This window comes from Mauremys mutica, chromosome 4 (genome assembly GCF_020497125.1).
Source record: "Mauremys mutica isolate MM-2020 ecotype Southern chromosome 4, ASM2049712v1, whole genome shotgun sequence".
In the NCBI taxonomy this organism is placed as follows: domain Eukaryota; kingdom Metazoa; phylum Chordata; order Testudines; family Geoemydidae; genus Mauremys; species Mauremys mutica.
Window position 1 is genome coordinate 21,077,725 of NC_059075.1, and position 20,517 is coordinate 21,098,241.

At 47.7% G+C, this 20,517-nt stretch overlaps 1 protein-coding gene across 1 annotated transcript in view; it reads right to left on the reverse strand.

Moving 5' to 3' along the window:
- Positions 1-19,225, reverse strand: part of EXOC3L4 (exocyst complex component 3 like 4) — a 43,642-nt gene extending 24,417 nt beyond the window's left edge. The window contains exons 1-4 of the mRNA XM_045014639.1: positions 19,140-19,225; positions 13,152-13,555; positions 8,736-9,387; positions 4,965-5,082 (exon numbers count right to left, since the gene is read on the reverse strand). Of these exons, the coding sequence (XP_044870574.1) occupies positions 4,965-5,082; positions 8,736-9,387; positions 13,152-13,500 (1,119 nt within the window). The 5' untranslated portion in view covers positions 13,501-13,555; positions 19,140-19,225. The remainder of the gene's footprint in view (positions 1-4,964; positions 5,083-8,735; positions 9,388-13,151; positions 13,556-19,139) is intronic.
- Between the last annotated feature and the right edge of the window lie 1,292 nt (positions 19,226-20,517).

A 20,517-nucleotide genomic window follows, 5' to 3' on the forward strand; every position in this document is an offset into this window, starting at 1 on the left:
CCGCTGGCTTTTATGTGGGGGCAGCAATTGAGACCTGGAATATTCACTACAAAGCACATTTTTCTTACCTTCCTACAAATCACAAGCACCTAGCTGGTGTGCTGCATTTAGCTATTAGTCACCTGTATAAAACTGACATGTGCAATCAAAAAATAAAAATAAAAAAATCATATGTTCCAAACCCTTTACAATTTTTATAGAACCCCAATGGAAATCAGGAGACCATTACTGTTTAAGGATCGTATTTGGCACTCAGTTACTCTCAAGCTGAAATCACTCCACTAATTAGAAAGAAGATACAGATTTTCTGCAGTGAAGGTAATTAATCACTGGAACGGTTTACTTGGGGCTGTGGTAGATTCTCCATCACTTAGTCTATGAATCAAGACTGGATGTCTTTGTAGGAGATATATTCTACAGGCTTGATGTGGGATCAACTTGGTGAAATTCTATGGCTTGTATTATGCAAGAAGTCAGACTAGATGATCATAACAGTCCCTTCTAGCATTAACATTTGAGTTACTCCAGTTTGACACTGGGAGGACTGGACCAAATTCTGCTTCCTGAATATTAAATCTGTCCTCCTGCCGCCATAGGCGGCAGGTTTGTATAATTTTTGGTGGTGCCCAAAATGGTGGTCATCCCCTCCCCACCCCCGCTCTCACCCTGTAAGCGGATATAAAATGAAGCTACAACGTGTCAGCACCACAAGATTACAAGGGTCAATTAAAAGTGGAAAGTCAGAAGCAGCACTTGTCTGCTTCAATATACGGTATTAAATTTTGTTGCACCTGTTGTGACAAAGTGGGAATGTTCTTAATGTTTTCTCTGAATACTGTGTGGGTGCCTCAGTTTCCCCTGCAAGGTACCAACTGAAGGTGTTGGGGACAAAGAGATCAGGTGGCCTCCTTGTCCGGAAGAGAGACAAAGGCTAGAGGAGGGAGTGTCAATTTGGAGCTGGCTGGGGAAATGGGGAGAGGCCCAGAACTTGGGTCTAGGCTCCCCACCCTCCAAGATGGACCTGACTGAGGGGTCCTGTTTTCTGTACCTACAAACTCTGTTTTAGACTGTGATCCTGTCGTCTAATAAACCTTCTGTTTTACCGGCTGGCTGAGAGTCACATCTGACTGCAGAGTTGGGGTGCAGGGACCTCTGGTTGCCCCAGGACCTGCCTGGGCACACTCGCTGCGGAAAGCACATGGTGTGGAAGGGCTTGCTGAATGCTCCGAGGTCAGACCCAGGAAGGTGTAAGCTTCTTGCCCTGGAGACAGTACGCTCAGAGAGAGGAGGCTCCCCCAGAGTCCTGACTGGCTTTGTATGGAGTAGTTCCAAAGCATCCCCTTCTACACCATGCGCTTCCCGGAAGTCTTCACAGGCACTGACACTCCCTTCTCTGGCCTTTGTCTCTTTTCCAGGCATTAGGAGGCCACCTGATCTCTTTGTTCTCCAACACCTTCAGTTGGCAGCTTGCAGGAGAGCGGCCCAGGCCATAGTTGCCCGGAGACAGGGTTTCGGCCATTCTCTGTGCAGACAGCATCACACTAGCCCTCTAGCGCTCTACAACAATCACCCCCCCTTATCCCACCATCTAGATCCTTCAGAAATGCATAGGGGAAACTGAGGCACCCACACAGTATTCAGAGAAAACATTAAGAACATTCCCACTTTGTAACACCTGTATACGACTAGTTATATAATTTAAAGGGGTGTAAAATAATCAAGTATTGTGCTAAACACAATGATACTCCAAACTGACCACCAAATTTAAGTTGCACCTTTTTCCCCTCAGGTGAGGGCTCTGGGATGGGGCTGGTGATGAGGGGTTCACAGTGCAGGAGGGTGCTCAGGGTTGGGGTGCTGGGGGCGCAGGCTCTGGGGTGGGGCAGGGCTGGGGATAAGGAACTTGGGACACAGACAGGCTGCCCCAGGGCTAGGGCCAGAGAGGACTCCCCCACACCCTACTCCGTTACCGGCAGCAGCAAGCTCCAGGGGAGGGACCCCTTCTCTCCCCCCTCCCCCCCCGCAGCACACTCACTCTGCACCACAGTCACTCCACATGCTCCTAGGGACTCTCTCAGGTCCAGAAAGCCCACTCGCCTCCCCTATGGTGGGTACTGGGTGTCACGGAGTCCCCAGGAGAAGCTCTGGAACTGCTCCTCACAAAGCCAGGCAGGACTTTGGGGAGCCTCCTCTCCCTTGAAGCAGACTTTTTCAGGGCAAGAAGCTCACACGTCTTCACCTCCTGGGTCTCTCCTTGGAGCATTCAGCATCCTCTGCCCCTCCGTGCACTTCCCACAGTGAGCCCGCCCCGGCGGGGTCCTGGGGAAGCCACAGGGTCCTGCCCCCCCACTTTGCAGTCAGATGTGACTCTCAGCCAGCCAGTAAAACAGAGGTTTATTCAATGACAGGAACACGGTCTAAAACAGAGCTTGTAGGTACAGCGAACTGGACCCCTCGGCCGGGTCCATTCTGGGGGCAGCGAGCCAGACCCCCATGTCTGCACTTCACTCCTCGTCCCCAGCCAGCTCCAGACTCCCAAACCTCCTCTCTGCTCAGCTCCTTTCCCTGGGCCAGGAGGTCACCTGACCTCTTTGTCTCCAACACCTTCAGCTGGCACCTTTGCAGAGGAGGGGCCCAGGCCATCAGTTGCTAAGAGACAGAGTGCCAGGCATTTAGGTGCACTGGCCCTTTGCTCTGTAGCAATCACACACCCTGATCCACCACCTAGATACTTAAGAACTGCATAGGGGACACTGAGGCACCAACACAGTATTCAGAGAAAACACTAAGAACATTCCCAGTTCGTCACACCGGGGCGGGGGGTTGCCATCATGTGTGGCCTCCCCACCCCTGCTGCTGCCCCTGGGTGCCGGGGGTGGGGGAGAGAGCTCCCAAGCACCTGTGTGCCTCCTTCCTCCTCCTCTCTCCCTCTTCCCCTCCCCTGGTGCTCCAAGAGGCTGCCATCAGCTGATCTCTATAACCTTAGGCAGAAGCAGCACAAACAAAGGAGAGAGGCACTGGCTGTTTTCTTTCAGGCAGGGAAGCTCCGAGGCGGGGGCAGGGGAGAAACTCAGCTCCAAATATTGGTGGAGCAGAGCCCTCAGCCTTGAATATTCCTGGTGCTTAAGCACCTCGATCCCATATAAGCTGCTGCCCCTGCCTGCTGCTGTTGAAACAAAACAGTCCGTAGGAGAAAGGGTGGGAAAGGCTGATTTTAATCATAAAAAGCCACATTCTGATGCCCTGACTTGTACTGAATAATGCCTTGTTCCGTAAGCAGTCCCACTGAAGTCAATCAGGCCCACTGATCAATTAAGATCCTGTTCAGTGGAAGGATATCAGAATCTGGTCCCCAAATGTTAGTTTCAAAAGCATTTCACATTCTGACACGCTGGGGAGCCCTGCATACCAAGTGAGCCAAGATACCTGACTGAGCAAAATAGGTGCAACTTTCTTGAAAGGCTTTGCAGCTATACTAATATAGCTATACCAGCAGAGCCCCCTAGTGGTGGAGTTACAGCTTACACTGGCATAACGTGATCTTTTGCTGGTGCACTTACACCTCCCCAAACGACAAACTGTACTGGAAAAAGGCCTCTTTGGCTGGCATAGTTGCATCTACACAAGAAGGGGAGGTGCTGGCATAGCTATATTGGTTAAGGGTGTGGATTTTCACACCCCTGACCAACACGGGTATGCCAGCAAAACTTTGTAGCATAGACCTGGTAGAGTTGATCAGTCTGTAATGAATCTTGTCACTGCAGTAAGTTCAAAACACAAGTGGAATTTTAAAAAACATAAATAAGCAACATCCACTGATCATATTTTTGAAATATCTCATTTAAATGAGCCTATTATATTTTCTAGGGGGTTTCTCTTAAACTTGGCTAAGTATGGTTGTGAATTGTCCACGTGTCTGTATAATGTGTGACTTCACTGGAGTTACTCTGCGTTCACATCCGTGTAATAGATTGGAATCAAGTACCACATTTAGATAGCGGGCTTCTATTTCCTTTCTGTTTATTTAAAGCCAAGTTCTGCCTGGTGCTGAGTGCCCCATACCAATAGGAGTCAAGGGTGCTCAGCCTATTGCAGCATCAAACCCTGTAAGAGAGACTGTGACTGGGGGGATGCAAACCCCATGCTGGAGAACAAGGGGTTAAGAAGCAACTCTGGTCCCTGGTGACCCCACCCTGTGGCACCTGAGAGGCCCGCATGAGGAGAGAGGTTTAAAAGGGGAAGCAGAGCCTTTAGAGGAAGTTGACAGTGGAAGGGAGCCTCTCTGAGCCCTGGGGGAAGTGCTGCGTAGGAGCTCTCGCTGCCTGAGACCTGGCAATGCAGATCTGACAAAGCCTGCAAAGGAGATACTGGTGATGGATAGTGAAGGTCAAAAGCTTTATTTGCCATTCATTAATTTATCCCATGGAGAAAAGGGGGATTTATGCAGGAAGTGATTCACGGAGGCAGCTGCTTAGCACCTCAAGGTGCAGAACTTAGCTGCCCACCACCGGGCCCTGGATTGGAGTCCAGTGGCAATGCTGGGTCCATACTCCCCTACCAACTTCAAAAAACAGGACAACAATCGAAGCGTTTACCTTGGTGGAGAATCCAGCTGGGGAAGACCCTGAAGGTTCCCAGGCCCCAAGTCCCCAAACTAAGGTGAAAGCCCTGAAGCCTTCCGCATGATCAGACTTTTTATTTGGTATACCCCGAAAGGGCTGGACTGAGCTGTGTGACCCAGCTGGAGGGCTGAGCCTCAAAAGCCGGGCCAGCCCTACAAGAGAGAGTTATAACGAACAAGGGGGCACATCAGGGAAGGAGACAACCTGCTGTACTCCCCCCTAACCACTAGGCAGCCCTGGTGATGAGTGTTCCCCTTTGGAGACAGCTGCATATTCTATGAAGGAGGCTGGAATTATTTGCTCCTGTATAAGCCAGACGACAACAGGGCCCCAGAGTCTTACCGCTAGAGAATCCTTGTAGTCCTTTTTCAGTTTATCCCAAGTTTCTGATGGTAACAACTGAGGGAGATTCTCAGTCTTTACCTCCGCTTGGAGATCAGGGTGTCCCAGGAGAGTTTCGCTACAAAATTCAAATGAACACATTAGGTTGCCTTGGAGAGTAAGTAAATGGAATATTTATATTGCACGAGCTACATAATTATCATCTTGTATGCAATTTACTTAAAGCTTAAACTATGTGGCATGCTTTCAGGCTTTAGCAAGAAGCCATTCCTCGCTATTTAAAATTCTGTGGCACCTTATAGACTAACAGACGTTTTGCAGTATGAGCTTTCGTGGGTGAATACCCACTTCGTTGGATGCATGATGCAGCCGACGAAGTGCATGATGCATCCGACGAAGTGGGTATTCACCCACGAAAGCTCATGCTGCAAAACGTCTGTTAGTCTATAAGGTGCCACAGGATTCTTTGCTGCTTTTACAGATCCAGACTAACACGGCTACCCCTCTGATATTATTTAAAATTGTAATTCTTCAAAATCGTAAAAGCAGCAAAGAGTCCTGTGGCACCTTATAGGCTAACAGATGTATTGGAGCTTGAGCTTTCTTGGGTGAATACCCCCTTTGTCAGATGCAGCAAAATTGTGGTGGTTCTGAAGGCTAGGTTTCAGCCCAGTTTAGAAAGCATGAAACCCCTGTGTTGCTTGGAAATGAAAAGTTACTTTTTTTTAAATAAACAAAAAACACGAAACTGATTCATTTAACAATGAGTTGTTCGGATTTTTCTAGAGCTTGTTCCAGTAACATTGTTTTTGTTTTCTTTGGCGTTAGCTGGTCACGCTGTGCGTCTATTTCCTTGTGAAGAAAACAACGCAAGATCACAGCTCAGCTCATCTGGGTGATATTCCAAAGGTCAGTGTCTGGAAATCATGCAAGGGTACAAACAAGTTTGGACACGAGAAACATTTCCTTGCATACAGAAGAAGTAGGTGGATGCTGAACTAGAGGCTGATTTTAAAGGGCATTGAATTGATAAACTACTTTACTTTACCACTCATTTTTCCCATGAGTTACCATGAAATACATGACAGCTGATTAGTGGGAAGGTAGAGTACCACTTTGGGGTAGAAACAGATGTGTTGCTTACTCAATAGCAAAAAATCCATTACTGGGTGCCATTATGATTCAATATTGTACGATATTCAAATGTGCTATCCACCAACCCATCCATACTCTGCACAAGCAAGATCAATTTACAACTCTGTCTTCTAAATATGGGATGAGAAAGGAAGAGAAAATGTTTGTAACCTCCTTGAATGTGGAACATGAATTACTAACTGTTCACTAGAGCTATATCCAGAAGTCAGCTGCAATGACAACATCTCATAAGGGGCTTTATCTTGTACTCAAAACTCCCATAAATTGCAATTAGGTCTAAGTATGGAATGCAAGATCAGATCTAAGTTGAATGAAAACGGCACTGTATCAAGTCTGGATTCTGGCAGGCTAATGCAGAGGGAGCTTATTAGGAAAGAGTTGGTGGTGGTGCCCTGTCATCCGGCCAAATTTGTGGGTTGGGAATGTATAAGATGTCATTAGTTGTACAAGTAGTGTGTATTCCAGCATGCTTCATGAATGTGTCATTCATTTAAAAGTACACCCAAGCTAGATAGCGCCTTTCTGTCTGAATTTTTTTTACCCACTGCTGTTGCAAGTAAAGACTCAGATGACTTTATATGAAAGAGAAATGTATTTTGCTTTTTGCTTTTTAGTTTGTTTGCTTTAGTTTATTTTGACAGGATGTTTGGTATAATCAGCTTCAATCTCACGTCTGTGTAATCAGATTCCTCTGTTTATGTGGGTTTTACAAACAGTAATGAGAGGGCAAATATTTCTTAAAATAAGAAAAATGCAATTGTAAAGTCACAAAAACTGGCAAGGGGATTCAGGCAGATGTAGTAGGAGGCATGAGCCGGAGTGACATTGTTCTTCGACTACGAGAAAGGGACCAAGAGACTTTCTCCATTGGATCATATGAACTGGAACCATAAACTCCCTGAACATTAAATCTCACCAAATGAGGGTCAATCCATCTTCATCATCATATCCACTCATTATACTCCACACCCGAACATATCCATTATATGAACACCATATCCTCATATCTCAAAGTCTGTACTTTGACCCATCAACCTTTTACCTCCAATTGGGGATATTGCAGATTATGTATTCCTTACGACACCCGCTCTTAAACCGAACTTCACACCCCTTGATAATCTGTACGTTATTCCCTAATAACTAGAAACTTCTATGCTTAAACTCTGTACCGTTCGCTTTTTTTTAAACATCATCTTAACAAAATTTTTAAATCTGAAAGTGCTCGAAACGTATGGCTAGATTTCAAGTTGATGACATCTGTTTAAGTAAACAACTTCACACAAAATGAAATTGAAATCACCATATTCAAACAGGGAGGCATAAAGCTACGCTCCTCAATCAATAGTTAAACACTTCTATAGAAGTGGCCCAATCTATTCATCTCTTTTGCAACTGCTTTTGTGTTTATTTCTGTGTCATTGGAATGCCCTTCATGTGCTGGTTGGCCTGTCTACTGCCCTCAGAATGTTTTAGTGTGCACCAGCCAGGTCAATGTGGGCCAGTTTGTCGCACAACATGTTGGTGCATTTTAGACATCGCACCCCTGTAGTGCACATTGCTGTACCATGTGGACAAGCCCTTAGACTCAGTAAGCTGTCAGTGCCAGCCCCACTGTCGTCTTGTGTATCTGTACTCTGTATACCACCAAGCACAGCTGCGTTACTACTGTGCTGTAAATAATTTTTAGAGGTGCTGAGACCCCACACCTCTAAAGTTATTTATTTGAGCCAATTCCTCTTTTTCTTTGGGCTAATGCCATCTAGTGGTGTCCCACATAGCCATGTTCGGGGGTGGCCATCAGGTAGGATGACAATATTTCCCAAAGGGAAAATGGGACACTGCATGGGGCTAGCCTGAGCCCTCCCTCTCGCCATGTGGGGCTGGCCAGAGCTGATCACCCGAGCCCCCTTCCCTGGTGGGGCTGGTGTCACTGCTTGCCCGAGCCCTGCCTGCTCCCTGCTCAAGCCTTTCCTCTCCCCCTGCCCAGGCAAGGTGTCACCACTCTCCCCCACACCTGCATGTTCCTCTGTACCCCACCCACTTGCTCTTGCCAACGGATCAAATGCCCACTTTTGCCAAAAAGGTCGGGACAGCCAGGACAGAGCTTAAAAAAGGGACTGTCCCAGCCAAACTAGGACATATGGTCACCCTACCAACAGGGACAGGTGGCAGTGTGGATTCTTTCCAACCTGCATCACAACTTAAACAGGTGCAGCCCAGAGCGCCTCCACGCACCATGCACTACGGCTGGAAAGATCTGCTAATAGAGGCTGCACTTTGCAAAATGTTTCCATGGAGAGGAACTGAGCTTTCTTAGAGCTGAAATATAACATTGGCAAGTGGAACTTATGGGTATCGTGAGCACTGCAAGTCAGTGACTAAGAGAAACAAGGCAATCTAAATGTACAGTGGCTGCATGTGGTAAGCATCTTACGTACAAGCCTTTGCTTCTATCTTTGATCAGACTGGTACATTCCGTTATAGTTCAAGTGGTTGCATCTGTCTTACTCACATGGGAACCCAAGAATAACTAAGTGTCTTTAAGTGCCTTGCAGATTTTCAGAGCCAAATTATTACTTGGAGGAGAGAGACTTGGCATGGGGAATAGTAGCTTACCTATAGTACGTGTTAACGACCCAATCAAGTAATGCGTACAGTTCATTGAATTCCAAGGGTCTCTGCAAGAGATCTTGCAGGTGTGAAGAAATGGCACTGTGAAAAGACTCAAAGTATCTTCCACAAACTTTATAGTCATCTGGGTAACACTTTTGTACCGACTGCTTGATTTTCAATAAATCTTCACTAACGTATTTTCTGAGGAACCCTAAATGGATAGCGAGCCAAGAATCATTGTCCTCCTTCAATGAAATAGACACCTTACGGACTCTCTTTTCAGCACTCCCTCTGACAGCTTCCTTCCATACATCTCGCCATTTTCTGGGTCTGCCAACCCAGTCCGATTCTGAAGAGCCGGGGCTCTGTACATCAGCATGAGCTGCTTCTTCCTTGGAGATTACAGTCACCATAGAAGTCAACAAACTTTCATCTATATTGAACTGATCAAGTGTTTCCTCCACAATGGATTTGATTGAGTTAGCAACAGAGTTACAAAGCATATCCACATCCTTGACTTTCCGGGCATATTCTATAGGATTGTCTTCATATTTCTTGGCCTCTTTTTCAGATATAACTTCTTTCTCCAAACACCTGATGCTTGCATATGCCTCCAAAAGTTGCTTTTTCTGAATAAGTTCATTTATTTCCATGACTGCAGAGAGAACATGGGTGGGGGAGAGAGCAGATTATGAGTTTACTTTTAGATATTTAATGCCTATTACAACAGTAAAGACCACAGGAGAGAGCAGTGTCTGAGTCAGGGGCTGCTTTGGCTCTCTACTGCATCCTGCGTGAAGAGTGGCATTCCAGCTGCACGTATGTGACAGGTCACCTTTAATCTCCCTAACTCGTGTTTGACATAGAGGAGAAATACTGTTCAGATGAAATCATTGAAATATCAGAGCCATGTCTCACAGGGTATGTCTACACTGCAATGAAAGACCCGCAGCTGGCCCAGATCAGCTGACTCAGGCTCGCAAGGCTTGGGCTGCAGGGCTACGAAATTGCAATGTAGATGTTTGGGCTGGAGCCTGGGCTCTAAGACCCTCCCCCATGGGATATGATCCAATGGTCCTAGCCCCCCATGCTACTGGTGCACAGGGGTAGTGCCCCTGTTCTAACCCAGATGTTGGGAGGGCTGGAGTGCAGCTCTGAGCTGGGGGCTGACTGTATCTATCCATCGCCTGGTACTTCGCCTGCATGAACCTGATCTCTTGGTCTTTGTACCAGTGATGTGAATTGCACCCAGAATGAAGAACCAACTTCTTCCAAAGCTCCTACCATTCCAGCAGCTCTTGTGAGCTATGGAAATGGCACTCGGGAATTAAAGTACACCTCTGTCCTGCTATAACGTGACCCGATATAACATGAATTCGGATATAACGCGGTAAAGCAGTGATCCAGGGGGGCAGGGCTGCGCGCTCCGGTGGATCAAAGCAAGTTCAATATAATGCAGTTTCACCTATAATGTAGTACGGTTTTTTGGCTCCTGAGGACAGCGTTATATCGAGGTAGAGGTGTAGTACCCCTCTAGCATCTCAAACTCCAAGATGGGACCAACCTAAAACTCTTGCTCCGAACACTCCCAAACTTCTGTTTTGGGTCTAAACTTGAGTTTGGCAGCAGAGGCCCATCTCTGCTTAAATATATTTCAGACTGGAGATCTTATTTGTGGTGATATTTCTGGTTTGCACTGTGTATTTTAAAGCAAATATGAGTCATATGGCATTGTTCCTGTAGGGGTTACTGTAAATCAGGCTGGCTGTGCAGATTTCACACTGAACATAAGACCACTGCATCAAGTCATCAGAGGAGGCAAGATCTGCTGGAGAGAGCCCGGGACTGAGAGCTGGGATTAGATCCCTGTCTCCAAGCTCCACCACTGTTATGCTTGTGACTTTGGGCAAATCATGTGCCTCTGTTTTCTCCTTCTCTCCCTTTGTCTGCATTGTAACTTTTTTTTTTCTGGGCAAGGGTTCTCCAATGTATGTTTGCGCAATGCCCAGTACAATGGAGCCCTGATCTCAGTTGAGGCCCCTGTGTGCTATTGTAATAGAAATAATAATATTTGCATGAGTCTGCTAAAAAGATCTCAAAGAATGGGTCTGACTCATCCCCACTGTAACGTCCCTGAAGCCAAAGGAGCCCCACCATGGCTGGCACGACACAGTCATTTTACAGACACGCACATAACTACTAGGTACTGACGATTCGCTGTAACGCTGGTTTCCAAGTGCTGCATGCTGTTACCTGGGCTGGGAGGGATGGGGGAAATCCAAGTACCTTTCATTCACAGTCACTTTAGGAGTGGGTGCCTTCCTTTTACATTCCCACTCAGCTGAGTTATCTACTGTGCAGTTTTTGAAAAACGATGATAAAAGTGCCTTGAAAACACAGTTCTAAGGGACCACAAACAGCCAGCATTATACCTCGCCACGCCATAGGAGTGAAGGTAGTTTGCTAGTAATAATTTGAACCAAATTTCGTTGATTGATGCACCATTTGGACTGTGATCATCATCAGGACCGGCTCCAGCTTTTTTGCTGCCCCAAGTGGTGGGGAAAAAAAAAAAAAGAAAAAAGAAAAACCCGATTGAGCTGCCACCGAAGTGCTGCCAAAGTGGAAGAGAGTGAGTGAAGGACCTGCAGCTGAATTGCTGCCGCAGACCCGGACATGCTGCCGCGCTAACGGACCGAGTGCCGCATCTTTCTATTGGCCGCCCCAGGCAGGACCGGCTCTAGGCACCAGCAAACCAAGCACGTGCTTGGGTGGCACAATTCCAGGGGCGGCATTCCGGGAGGTTTTCATTTTTTCTTTTTTTTTTACTTCAGCAGTTGTGCTCTCGGAATTTTTGTTTGTTTGTTTGTCTGCTGGGGGCAGCAAAAAACCTGGCCCTGGCCCCTGCCCCAGGCACCTACTTCCTTCGCTGGTGCCTGGAGCTGGCCCTGATAATCATGGAACACTAGATTCCCAAAAGGGGCTGATCCCAATTAAATTTTCCATTTCCCACTGTCGCAGCAAGAACTACAGCTCAGTCATGAGTCTAATTTCACTTGCTAACCAGAAATAGAGAGTGTACAAAACTGCCTTTCTGGATGCAGCAGTGGTGTGACAGCTGAGATCCTTGCTGCTGTGTGAGAGACTCCTATTCTGGAGCATCTTCTGGCTCCCAGAGGTCACTGGGAAGTTGAGCCCTCTAAACAGGAGCTCTGCGTGTGGTGATGTGGCTAAGGGAGTTCAGTCCAGTCAGTTTATCAAAGAGGAAGTTGAAGAGGCAATTTGATCATTGTAAGCATCTAGGCAGGAAAGAGAGCTCTTATACTAAATGGCTCATTAATCTAGCACCCAAAGGCCCAATACGATTGAATGGCTGGGGAAACTGAAGGTCAACCAATTCAAACTGGCAATAAAACCCGCTTTTTTTAAAACAATGAGGGCGATTAACCACTGGACCAGCTTACCACTGAGTGTGGGAGATTCTCCATCAGCTGTATTCTTTAAATCGAGATTGGGTGTCTTTCTAACGGAGATGCTCTAGTTCAGACACAAGTGATTGGACTCAGTGCTGGGATTACTGGTGAAATACAATGACGCAAGTTTATGCAGGAGGTGAGCCTAGATTATCATAATGGTGCCTTCTGGTCATGATCTGTGAATCTAGGCCAGTAGGTGTGCAAAGCTGACATGATGGGCTCAGATCCATTTTACAAAGCTTGCTCTGTAACAATGTGAAGCCGTTTAAGCACCTTCACTGATATAGATCTCACAGTTGCCACACAGCTCTTCTAACCTGTCCATACAATGGCATCAACAATGATGAGTCTGAGTCTTGTCTAGATTAGAAATGTGGGTCGAGGTTAGGTGAGGGTGTATTAATTCATCTCAACCTTTTTCCTAAGTGGAAACACTGTGATGCCTTTTACCTTGGCTAAGCAGTTAGAAGTGTTGCTTAGTCAGGCTGAAAGGCATTGCAATGTGTCCACTCTAGGCAAGAGATATGATTAGGTAAAGGTCAGTTAACATAGACCCATTTTTCTAGAGTGGACATGGCCCATATGAGTGCACACCTTTCTGACTTGGCCTGAAAAAAAAAAAGAGAGTGCAGCATTACTGTAAGAAATAGCAAATTAAAGGGATGTACCAAGACAAGTGTCCCTCTTGAGGATCCTTCAATGCTAATAAAATACCATTTGAGGGGGCTGCAGAACATCCCATTCATGGGCTCTCCCTTGGTATCTGGGAGACCTGTTCTCTGTGCTCAGCCTTTGGAGACTCCAAAAAGACCTTGCAAGGGACCAGGCAGGTCCATTTCATTCAATGCTCTTTTGCGCTGGGGCCCTGCAGAATCTACTTTGATTGAATATTACTAGAATCCTAGCAAGTGTTTTTACAGTGGGTTATAGTTTCACCTCTTACCTGAGAGAGGTTGTTGTTGAATGGACTCTGCCCCTTTATTCTCCCCACTCTTGTTCACACTGGTGTCAGTCATGTTTTTAGCACTGCTGTCCTCTTCTTTTTTTTGGAAGACTTTCGGTAAAAGACCTTTGTTTCTTCTCAGGGTTCCAGAGTCTTCACTTGCTTTGTCTTTGGCTGGACTTCGTTTACTTCTCCTGAAGCTTAACATTTTTTTGAGAGCACTTTCGGGGCTCTTTGCCTCCAGATTGTTCAAGGGTGAGGTATTCAGTTCAGAAACAGAATCAGTTCCTTCATCCTCAGTGCTTTTTACTGGGGAGGCTGGTTCTGCCGGAGACGCCATTTTTTTCATTGGGATCAGATATCTCACCTTGGTAGTAACTGGTTTTCGGAAGGTGGAGGAGTAACTAGTCAAAGAAAAGAAACAGAGAAGAGCAGAATTAAGCAGTAAGACTTACATGGGATCTATGTAATGCTGGGATATTGCTGTGTCTCATGAGTCACTCTTAGGCACCCTTTGTATGCCCCACTCTGTCGAATTGACAGAGGAGGCAAGTCTGTAATAACCTTTGTTGCACCCCAGTGTAACCAGGGTTGTGAGGCACCTCACCACCACCTGTCCTGTGCATGAAGCAGTCTTGTCTATGCCTGCTGTGGATCAGGTCCCTGAAAACAAGAGCCCCTGGCAGCATGGGCATGGCCTTCCAGGCCTCCACAGACCACCCCCTCTCTATACAAGTAGCGATAGGTACACACCAACCTCCAAATACTCTGAGCGTTCCCGGCATGAATAGCCCCTTGTCCACTAAACTCTCACAGAATTTAGAGTGAGGCCTGCTGCTCCCAAAGGAACAGGACACACGAGCTTGTAAGAGACAACTCTGGACCAGCCTTTTGTTTACCACCATAGCACAGCACACAGATATATTTATAGTGAAAACAAGAATAAGTTTATTATCGGAGACTAGAGATTCAAGTGATAGTGAGTAAGAATATGAAGACAAATGGTGACACAAAAACAAAATCATAACAGGCTTTCTAGATACTAACCTTAAGTGCCAAATTACCCTCCTGTCTAAAGAAGCGTATCTCACCCAAAGTTCTCTCCAGAGTTTTCAACCAAGCCTGGCTGAGACTCCTGTTTCACGATGCAAAAGCACTTCGATCCCTGATGGCAGCCCTTTTACTCCGGCCTTTGTTCCCTCCAATCCCCAATTTACTCAAGCTATGCACCTCCAGATAAGGCTCTCTTCTTCCCTGCTGTGCTTCACTTCCTATTAGATTATATCTAAGGTTCTGTCTTACAATCCTTCATTTGCATTCAGTTCAGACTGGCGATAGGGGACCCACTGTGAATGAGACAATGCTCAGTTTACATGTAAATGGATAGGCATCTCCTGTCTGACAGACAACCCGTTTGTCACTTTTCCTGTTGACTAATACCTGGATACAGACTTTAAAAACATATTTTCTGCATATAGGCACAACTCCTTCCAGAGTATCTATACATACCCACGTCACAAAGATATTGATGACCAGTGTGACATCAGCTTTCATTTGAGACGTCACATGACATTCTTTGGTGAACCAGAATGTACAGACCAGAATCAGGTGATTCCTGTAACCCTTCTGCACCCCCTTGCCACTTAGCATTCAGAGGTTCTTGGGTCCCCTAACCCTACCTTCAGAGCCTGGCTCTTTAGCACAAATTGTGCACATGCATGATCTTAAGTCTAGAGGGCCCCTGTTCAATGCCTCAGAGCAGCCCTCTTGTATACTTTCAGGTATGCCATGCACTCTCAGTACCTAAACTGGTACCATTAGTTTCCCCCTCCAGCTGAGTTTAAAGCAACTTAGGGCAGCTCTATGCATTAGCCAGATCTGTGCATTCACAGCCTATAACCCAGACATGTTCGCTTTGGGCTTGGTTGTTGCTGCCTTGTTTGTGCACAGAGATCTGCAGACATTCAGCATTGGAATCTGGCTCGCGATGTGGATGGTCGGTTACAAACATCACATAGTAGTGACTAAAGCACACTGAAAAGCCTCAGTTTTCGCCTCTAGTTCCTTAAATAAGAAATCAAAGCATAATGTTTTCTGTGCTCTGAATCGTCATGGTTACAGTTCTGCAGAGGCTACAAAGTGCAATGAACTTTTATATAGCAAACACTGTCTGAAAGCACTTCAAAGTCAAACAAACCAAGGCCAGCCTGGGAACAGCTTGGAGAACGATCTGATTTTTTAATTATTTTTTGCTCTCACAGGCTTTATCTACACTAGGAGCATTTAAAAACAGTTGCCTACAATTTCTAATATGTTACGAGCCCGAGTGCAGGCAACGAGCCAGCTGCTGACATCTTTTTTCAGTGTCATTTCATCTCATTTCTCCTTATGGTAAAGGGCTAAACTGTGATTATTATTATTATTATTTTAAGTCCTGCGGTGAGGAAGCCCTGGTGCAAGAGCACAACACTGTGCCCCTCTAACACCCCCTAGAGGCACAGTGCCTCCCCTGCTTTCAGAAGGGAGGTTTGACTTCTGTATCTGGATGATTCCCAAAGCCTGTTTAGTGCTCTGAATGCCCCATTACCCACCCTGGGACTGGGAGGATCCCTAATTGCCTCCTCCATGCAGATGGTGCCACCACTGCCTCTGGGAGTCCGGCGGGGGCTGTGATGTGAATCCCTGGGGCCTCAAGTTTCTGGCTGGTTGGGAAGGGAGGGTCCCGAATAAAGGTTTCTCCTTCCCACAGATGCTGCTGCTGCTGGAGATGGAGGCAGGGCCTGATATAAAAATTTTTATTAAGATGATGATTAAAAAAAAGTGAATGGTACAGAGTTTAAGCATAGACATTTCTGGTTATCAGGGACTAACATACAGATTATTGAGGGGTGCGAAGTGTAGTTTAAGATCCGGTGGCATAAGGAATACATAATCTGTAATATCCCTGATTGGGCCTAAAAGGTTGACGGGTCAAAGTACAGACATTGAGATATGAGGGTATGAAATTCATATAATGGCTATGTTTGGGTGTGGAGTAAGACGAGTGGATACAGTGATGAGGATGGGTTGACCCTCGTTTGGTGAGATTTAACATTCAGGGAGTTTAAGGTTCCAGTTCATATGGTCCAATGGACAAAGTCTCTTGGTCCCTTTCTCATAGTCAAAGAGTCATGTCACTCTGGCTCACGCCTCCTGGTACTGTCGGTGGCCGGTGATGTGTTCGATTGTGACGGGTCTGGCACCCCAGCACCCCCTTGTGGCAGGGGTGGGCTGGGGGCCTAGCGCCGCGCCACTCACTTGTCCTTCGGTCTGCCCCTGGTAGCCGGCATATTACGACCTACCGGCCAGAGTCCATAAACCCCCCCTTCGGGGTGGGGTAGCACGGCCTAGCGGCTGGAGTCCATAAACACCCCCTTCAGGGCAGGGTAGCACGGCCTAGCGGCCAGAGTCCATAAACACCCCCTTCGGGGTGGGGTAGCATGGCCTAGCGGCCGGAGTCCATAAACACCCCCTTCGGGGCGGGGTAGCACGGCCTAGCGGCCGGAGTCCATAAACACCCCCTTCGGGGTGGGGTAGCATGGCCTAGCGGCCGGAGTCCATAACCACCCCCTTCGGGGTGGGGTAGCATGGCCTAGCGGCCGGAGTCCATAACCACCCCCTTCGGGGCAGGGTAGCACGGCCTAGCGGCCGGAGTCCAACAACCTCCTCCTCGGAGTGGGGTAGCACGGCCTAGCGGCCGGAGTCCATAAACACCCCCTTCGGGGTGGGGTAGCACGGCCTAGCGGCCCGAGTCCAACAACCCCCTCCTCGGAGCGGGGTAGCACGGCCTAGCGGCCGGAGTCCATAACCACCCCCTTCGGAGCGGGGTATTAAGGGGTGGGGTACGGGGACTCGGGCCCACCCTCTCCACCGAGCCCCGACCCAGGGCCCTGATTGTGGCAAGCTCTCCTTGCCGCCCGCTCGGCGGGGATCCGCCCGCAACACGCCGAGCGGTACTGCAGGTTTAAGGCTGTCAGTCTTGACAATCCCCCTGGGTCACTTCCTACCCTGTCTAGGCGGACGTCTGAGTTGTGGGAGCGGTTCCCCCGTAGGTCCCTCACGGCCGGCGTCCCTCCCCGGGGTCTCCGGGGCGGCCTCTGCTCGGCTGACGCCCCAGTCCAGGCTCATGGGCAATCCTTCTGCAGGAGCTGACGGTCTGCGTCCTTCTCCCCCGGTGGCCAGCCCAGACTGAGCAGACCTGCAGGCTTTTATACCGGTCTGCCAGTTGGAGCATGCCCAGCAGAGCTTCCTGGGCGTGGCTTCCTCTGCTAGCAAAGAAGGGTTAACCCCTGCTGTACCAGTGCGGGGCTGTCCCGCCCCGTCACATCGATGTAGATGTCCCTGGACCATTGGATGGTGTCTGAGACCATGAGGTGCCACATGAGCCGTGTGTAGCGTCGACCAATCCTGCAGGTCTGCAGCACACGCTCGTTGCAGGGGTCCCAGGAGCCCAGGGCTCTGACGATCAGGAAATCCATCTGTACCTCGTAGCCCTTCGCTCTCAGGGTGTCTACTAAGGTGGCTCCTTGGCCCTAAGTGCTTCTAAACTACCAGCAAATTACAGCACCATCATGTCTGCTGAGCTGGGCTGGCCTGGCCATGGAGTGAAGGGGTGGAGCCAGTGCTCCTCTCATTCCCTGCCTGCTTGTTCCTGAGACAGTGAGCCTGCAGCCCCAAGGGACTGGTAGCTGGCATAGGTATGTAAGGAGAGTCCTTGCTTCTCCTTCCTCCTTTGCACAGCACTGTCATCCCGACACTCCCCGTGGAGTGTCCTCTTTTCCAATATGGTAACCCTACCACACACACACACACACACACACACCTACCTCCACATGCTATCCTGCGACTCGGGGTTCTCCCATCAACATGGGTTACATTCAGATGGCTTTTGAGAACATTAGAATTCTGTGCAAAGGCTAGGGACAGTTACTGTTATGAAGTGTTTATACTGCAGTCGCCCTCAGCAGCCCTGATAAGGATCAGCTCCTCACCGTGCTAGAGGCTTTGCAAACATATCGGACGGCACAGTCCCTGCACCAAAGAATGCAATATTTACAATCTATCAAATAATATTGTGCAAGAGGGGGAAAACGTAGCAACGCTCTGCAGTGAGGCATCAGAATAAAACAGCAGCGTTTTCCCAAAATGGTAGGAAACAATTTGCAGGTAAATTCAGATCACAGCATTCAAGTTACAATTAAAAAAAAATAGGAGAGGTGAGATGACATTTTTTTGTTTTTAAAAGGAATGCCAAAAAAATAACAAAAGCTTTCCCGTGTTTTGGAACCGTCAAGTTGTGCACCAGCTTAGCTGAATATTATTATTTATATTGTAGTGGCACCTATGTGCTCCACTCATGGACCCCACTATGCTAAACACTATAAGAACACAGAATAAACCACAGGCCCTGCCCTAAACAGATTAAAATTTAAGTATAAAATAGGAAACCAAAGGTGGAGACAGACCGAGGAGTGAGTTTCATGTAGCTAGGTCAGGGGTTCTCATAACAAAAATTTTGGTCGCCTCAGAGTGCAGCCACCAATTCTTGCTGGAGGTCACTGACAAATTTTCTTAAAATCCTTAATTAACTTTAGGAAAAACAAATAAATATGCACATACACACATTGAAATCGTTGCTAATTGATATATGTAGGGCGCCTTTTGCAGACTCAATAAAAATCATGTACAGTTGTATTTTGGCTTCCTCAGTCCCCCACCCACCGCTCGCCTCCTCTCACCTGCCACTCATCTCCTCACTCCCCTGCCAGAAACCCCCGTGCCCGCCCCGAGAACCCCCACCTGCTGCTGGCTCGCCGCTTCTTGCCTCCTCCCCCCATCCGCCGCTGGCTCCCTCGCCACTCGCCTCTTCAACTCCCTGCTGCCCACCGCTGGCCTTTTCACCCCCTCTACAGTGGTGGGCCACCACCGGAAAAGCCAGAGGAGCAATACCTGTCCGGGCAGGCTCTCTGGAGAGCATGTCTAATGGTTCCTTCCTGTGCTCTGCAGGTAGCTGGGAATGAACATGGAGGCCTCTTGCTGCTGTTAGGATCCCTGCAGGGCACAGGGGGGTTGGCAGTGGCTCCCAGAGAAACTCACCTGGTTTAGCTGACAGCAGCAGTTCCTTGCTCTCCTCAGAGCCTGGCAGCTGATCCCTCTCCCTACAGTGAGGCTCTCCTCCTCCTCTTCTTCTGGGTTTCCAGAGGGCGTTATTGAAAACAGCCTGTACGAGGAAGAAAGGCAAAAGTCCCTGCAGCAGTTTGCTTCACCTGTTTGGGCTCGGAGAGCTGTTTTCACTTTCACTCTTGCATTGCTAACAAAAGGAAAGGGGAATAGGCCCTGGGGAAATTCCAGGAAAAGGAGAGTAATGATTTACAATGCCCTGGAGTGGATGAACCTATGTACCTGAGTCTGAAAACACTCAGCCGGCTGCTGCCATGATTCTTTTCAAGGTCATCGTGTGCAGCAAGGAAAAGGGAATCTTCCCTTAGCCCCAAAATGATCTGTGTGAGTATATTTCTCTGCCCGAGGCTTGTGTGGGCACTGGGCAACAGTCTGACCTATTACCACTGTGGCTGTGCAATCCCAGGCAAGTCTACAAGAGGAGAAAAGAATTTGGCCCGCTTGTCTTTGGTTTTGACCCTGGTGGATTTGAACCCCAACAGTATTTGCTTTGGGGTCCAAAGGCACGTCCAACCAAATCTCAGTTGAAACTGTTGTATTTAGCCAACTGTCCTGCATTCCCTGGAATGATTCACTGGCTTGGCTTGTGCAACGAAAGGATAAACCAGGAGAGCTGTGTGTGTTCAGATGGTGGTGGTAACACTTTGTTCACCTCTAATCTCTGTGCACCGGTCATGGGTGTCTGCCTGTGTGTGCAATACTGAGTTCAGTTCTGGGTGCCTCAGTCCCAGGAATGTATTGACAAATGGGAAGTTCAGAGAAGAGCAGCAAAAATATACTGGATTGTTTATGGGAACAGTTAGAAGAGCTAAGGATCAGTGTAGTTGCTTGGCTGGTTAGTGATTTTTTAAAAAAAAACAGGAGTACTTGTGGCACCTTAAAGACTAACAAATTTATTTTAGCATGAGCTTTCGTGAGCTAAAGCTCACTTCTTCGGATGCATAGAATGGAACACACAGACAGGAGATATTTATACATACAGAGAACATGAAAAGGTGGAAGTATGCATACCAACAGGCAGAGTCTAATCAATTGTTAGTCTTTAAGGTGCCACAAGTACTCCTGTTTTTTTTGCGGATACAGACTAACACGGCTGCTACTCTGAAACCTGATTTTTTTAAGTGCTTTAACCCTTTCAAGCCCAGAA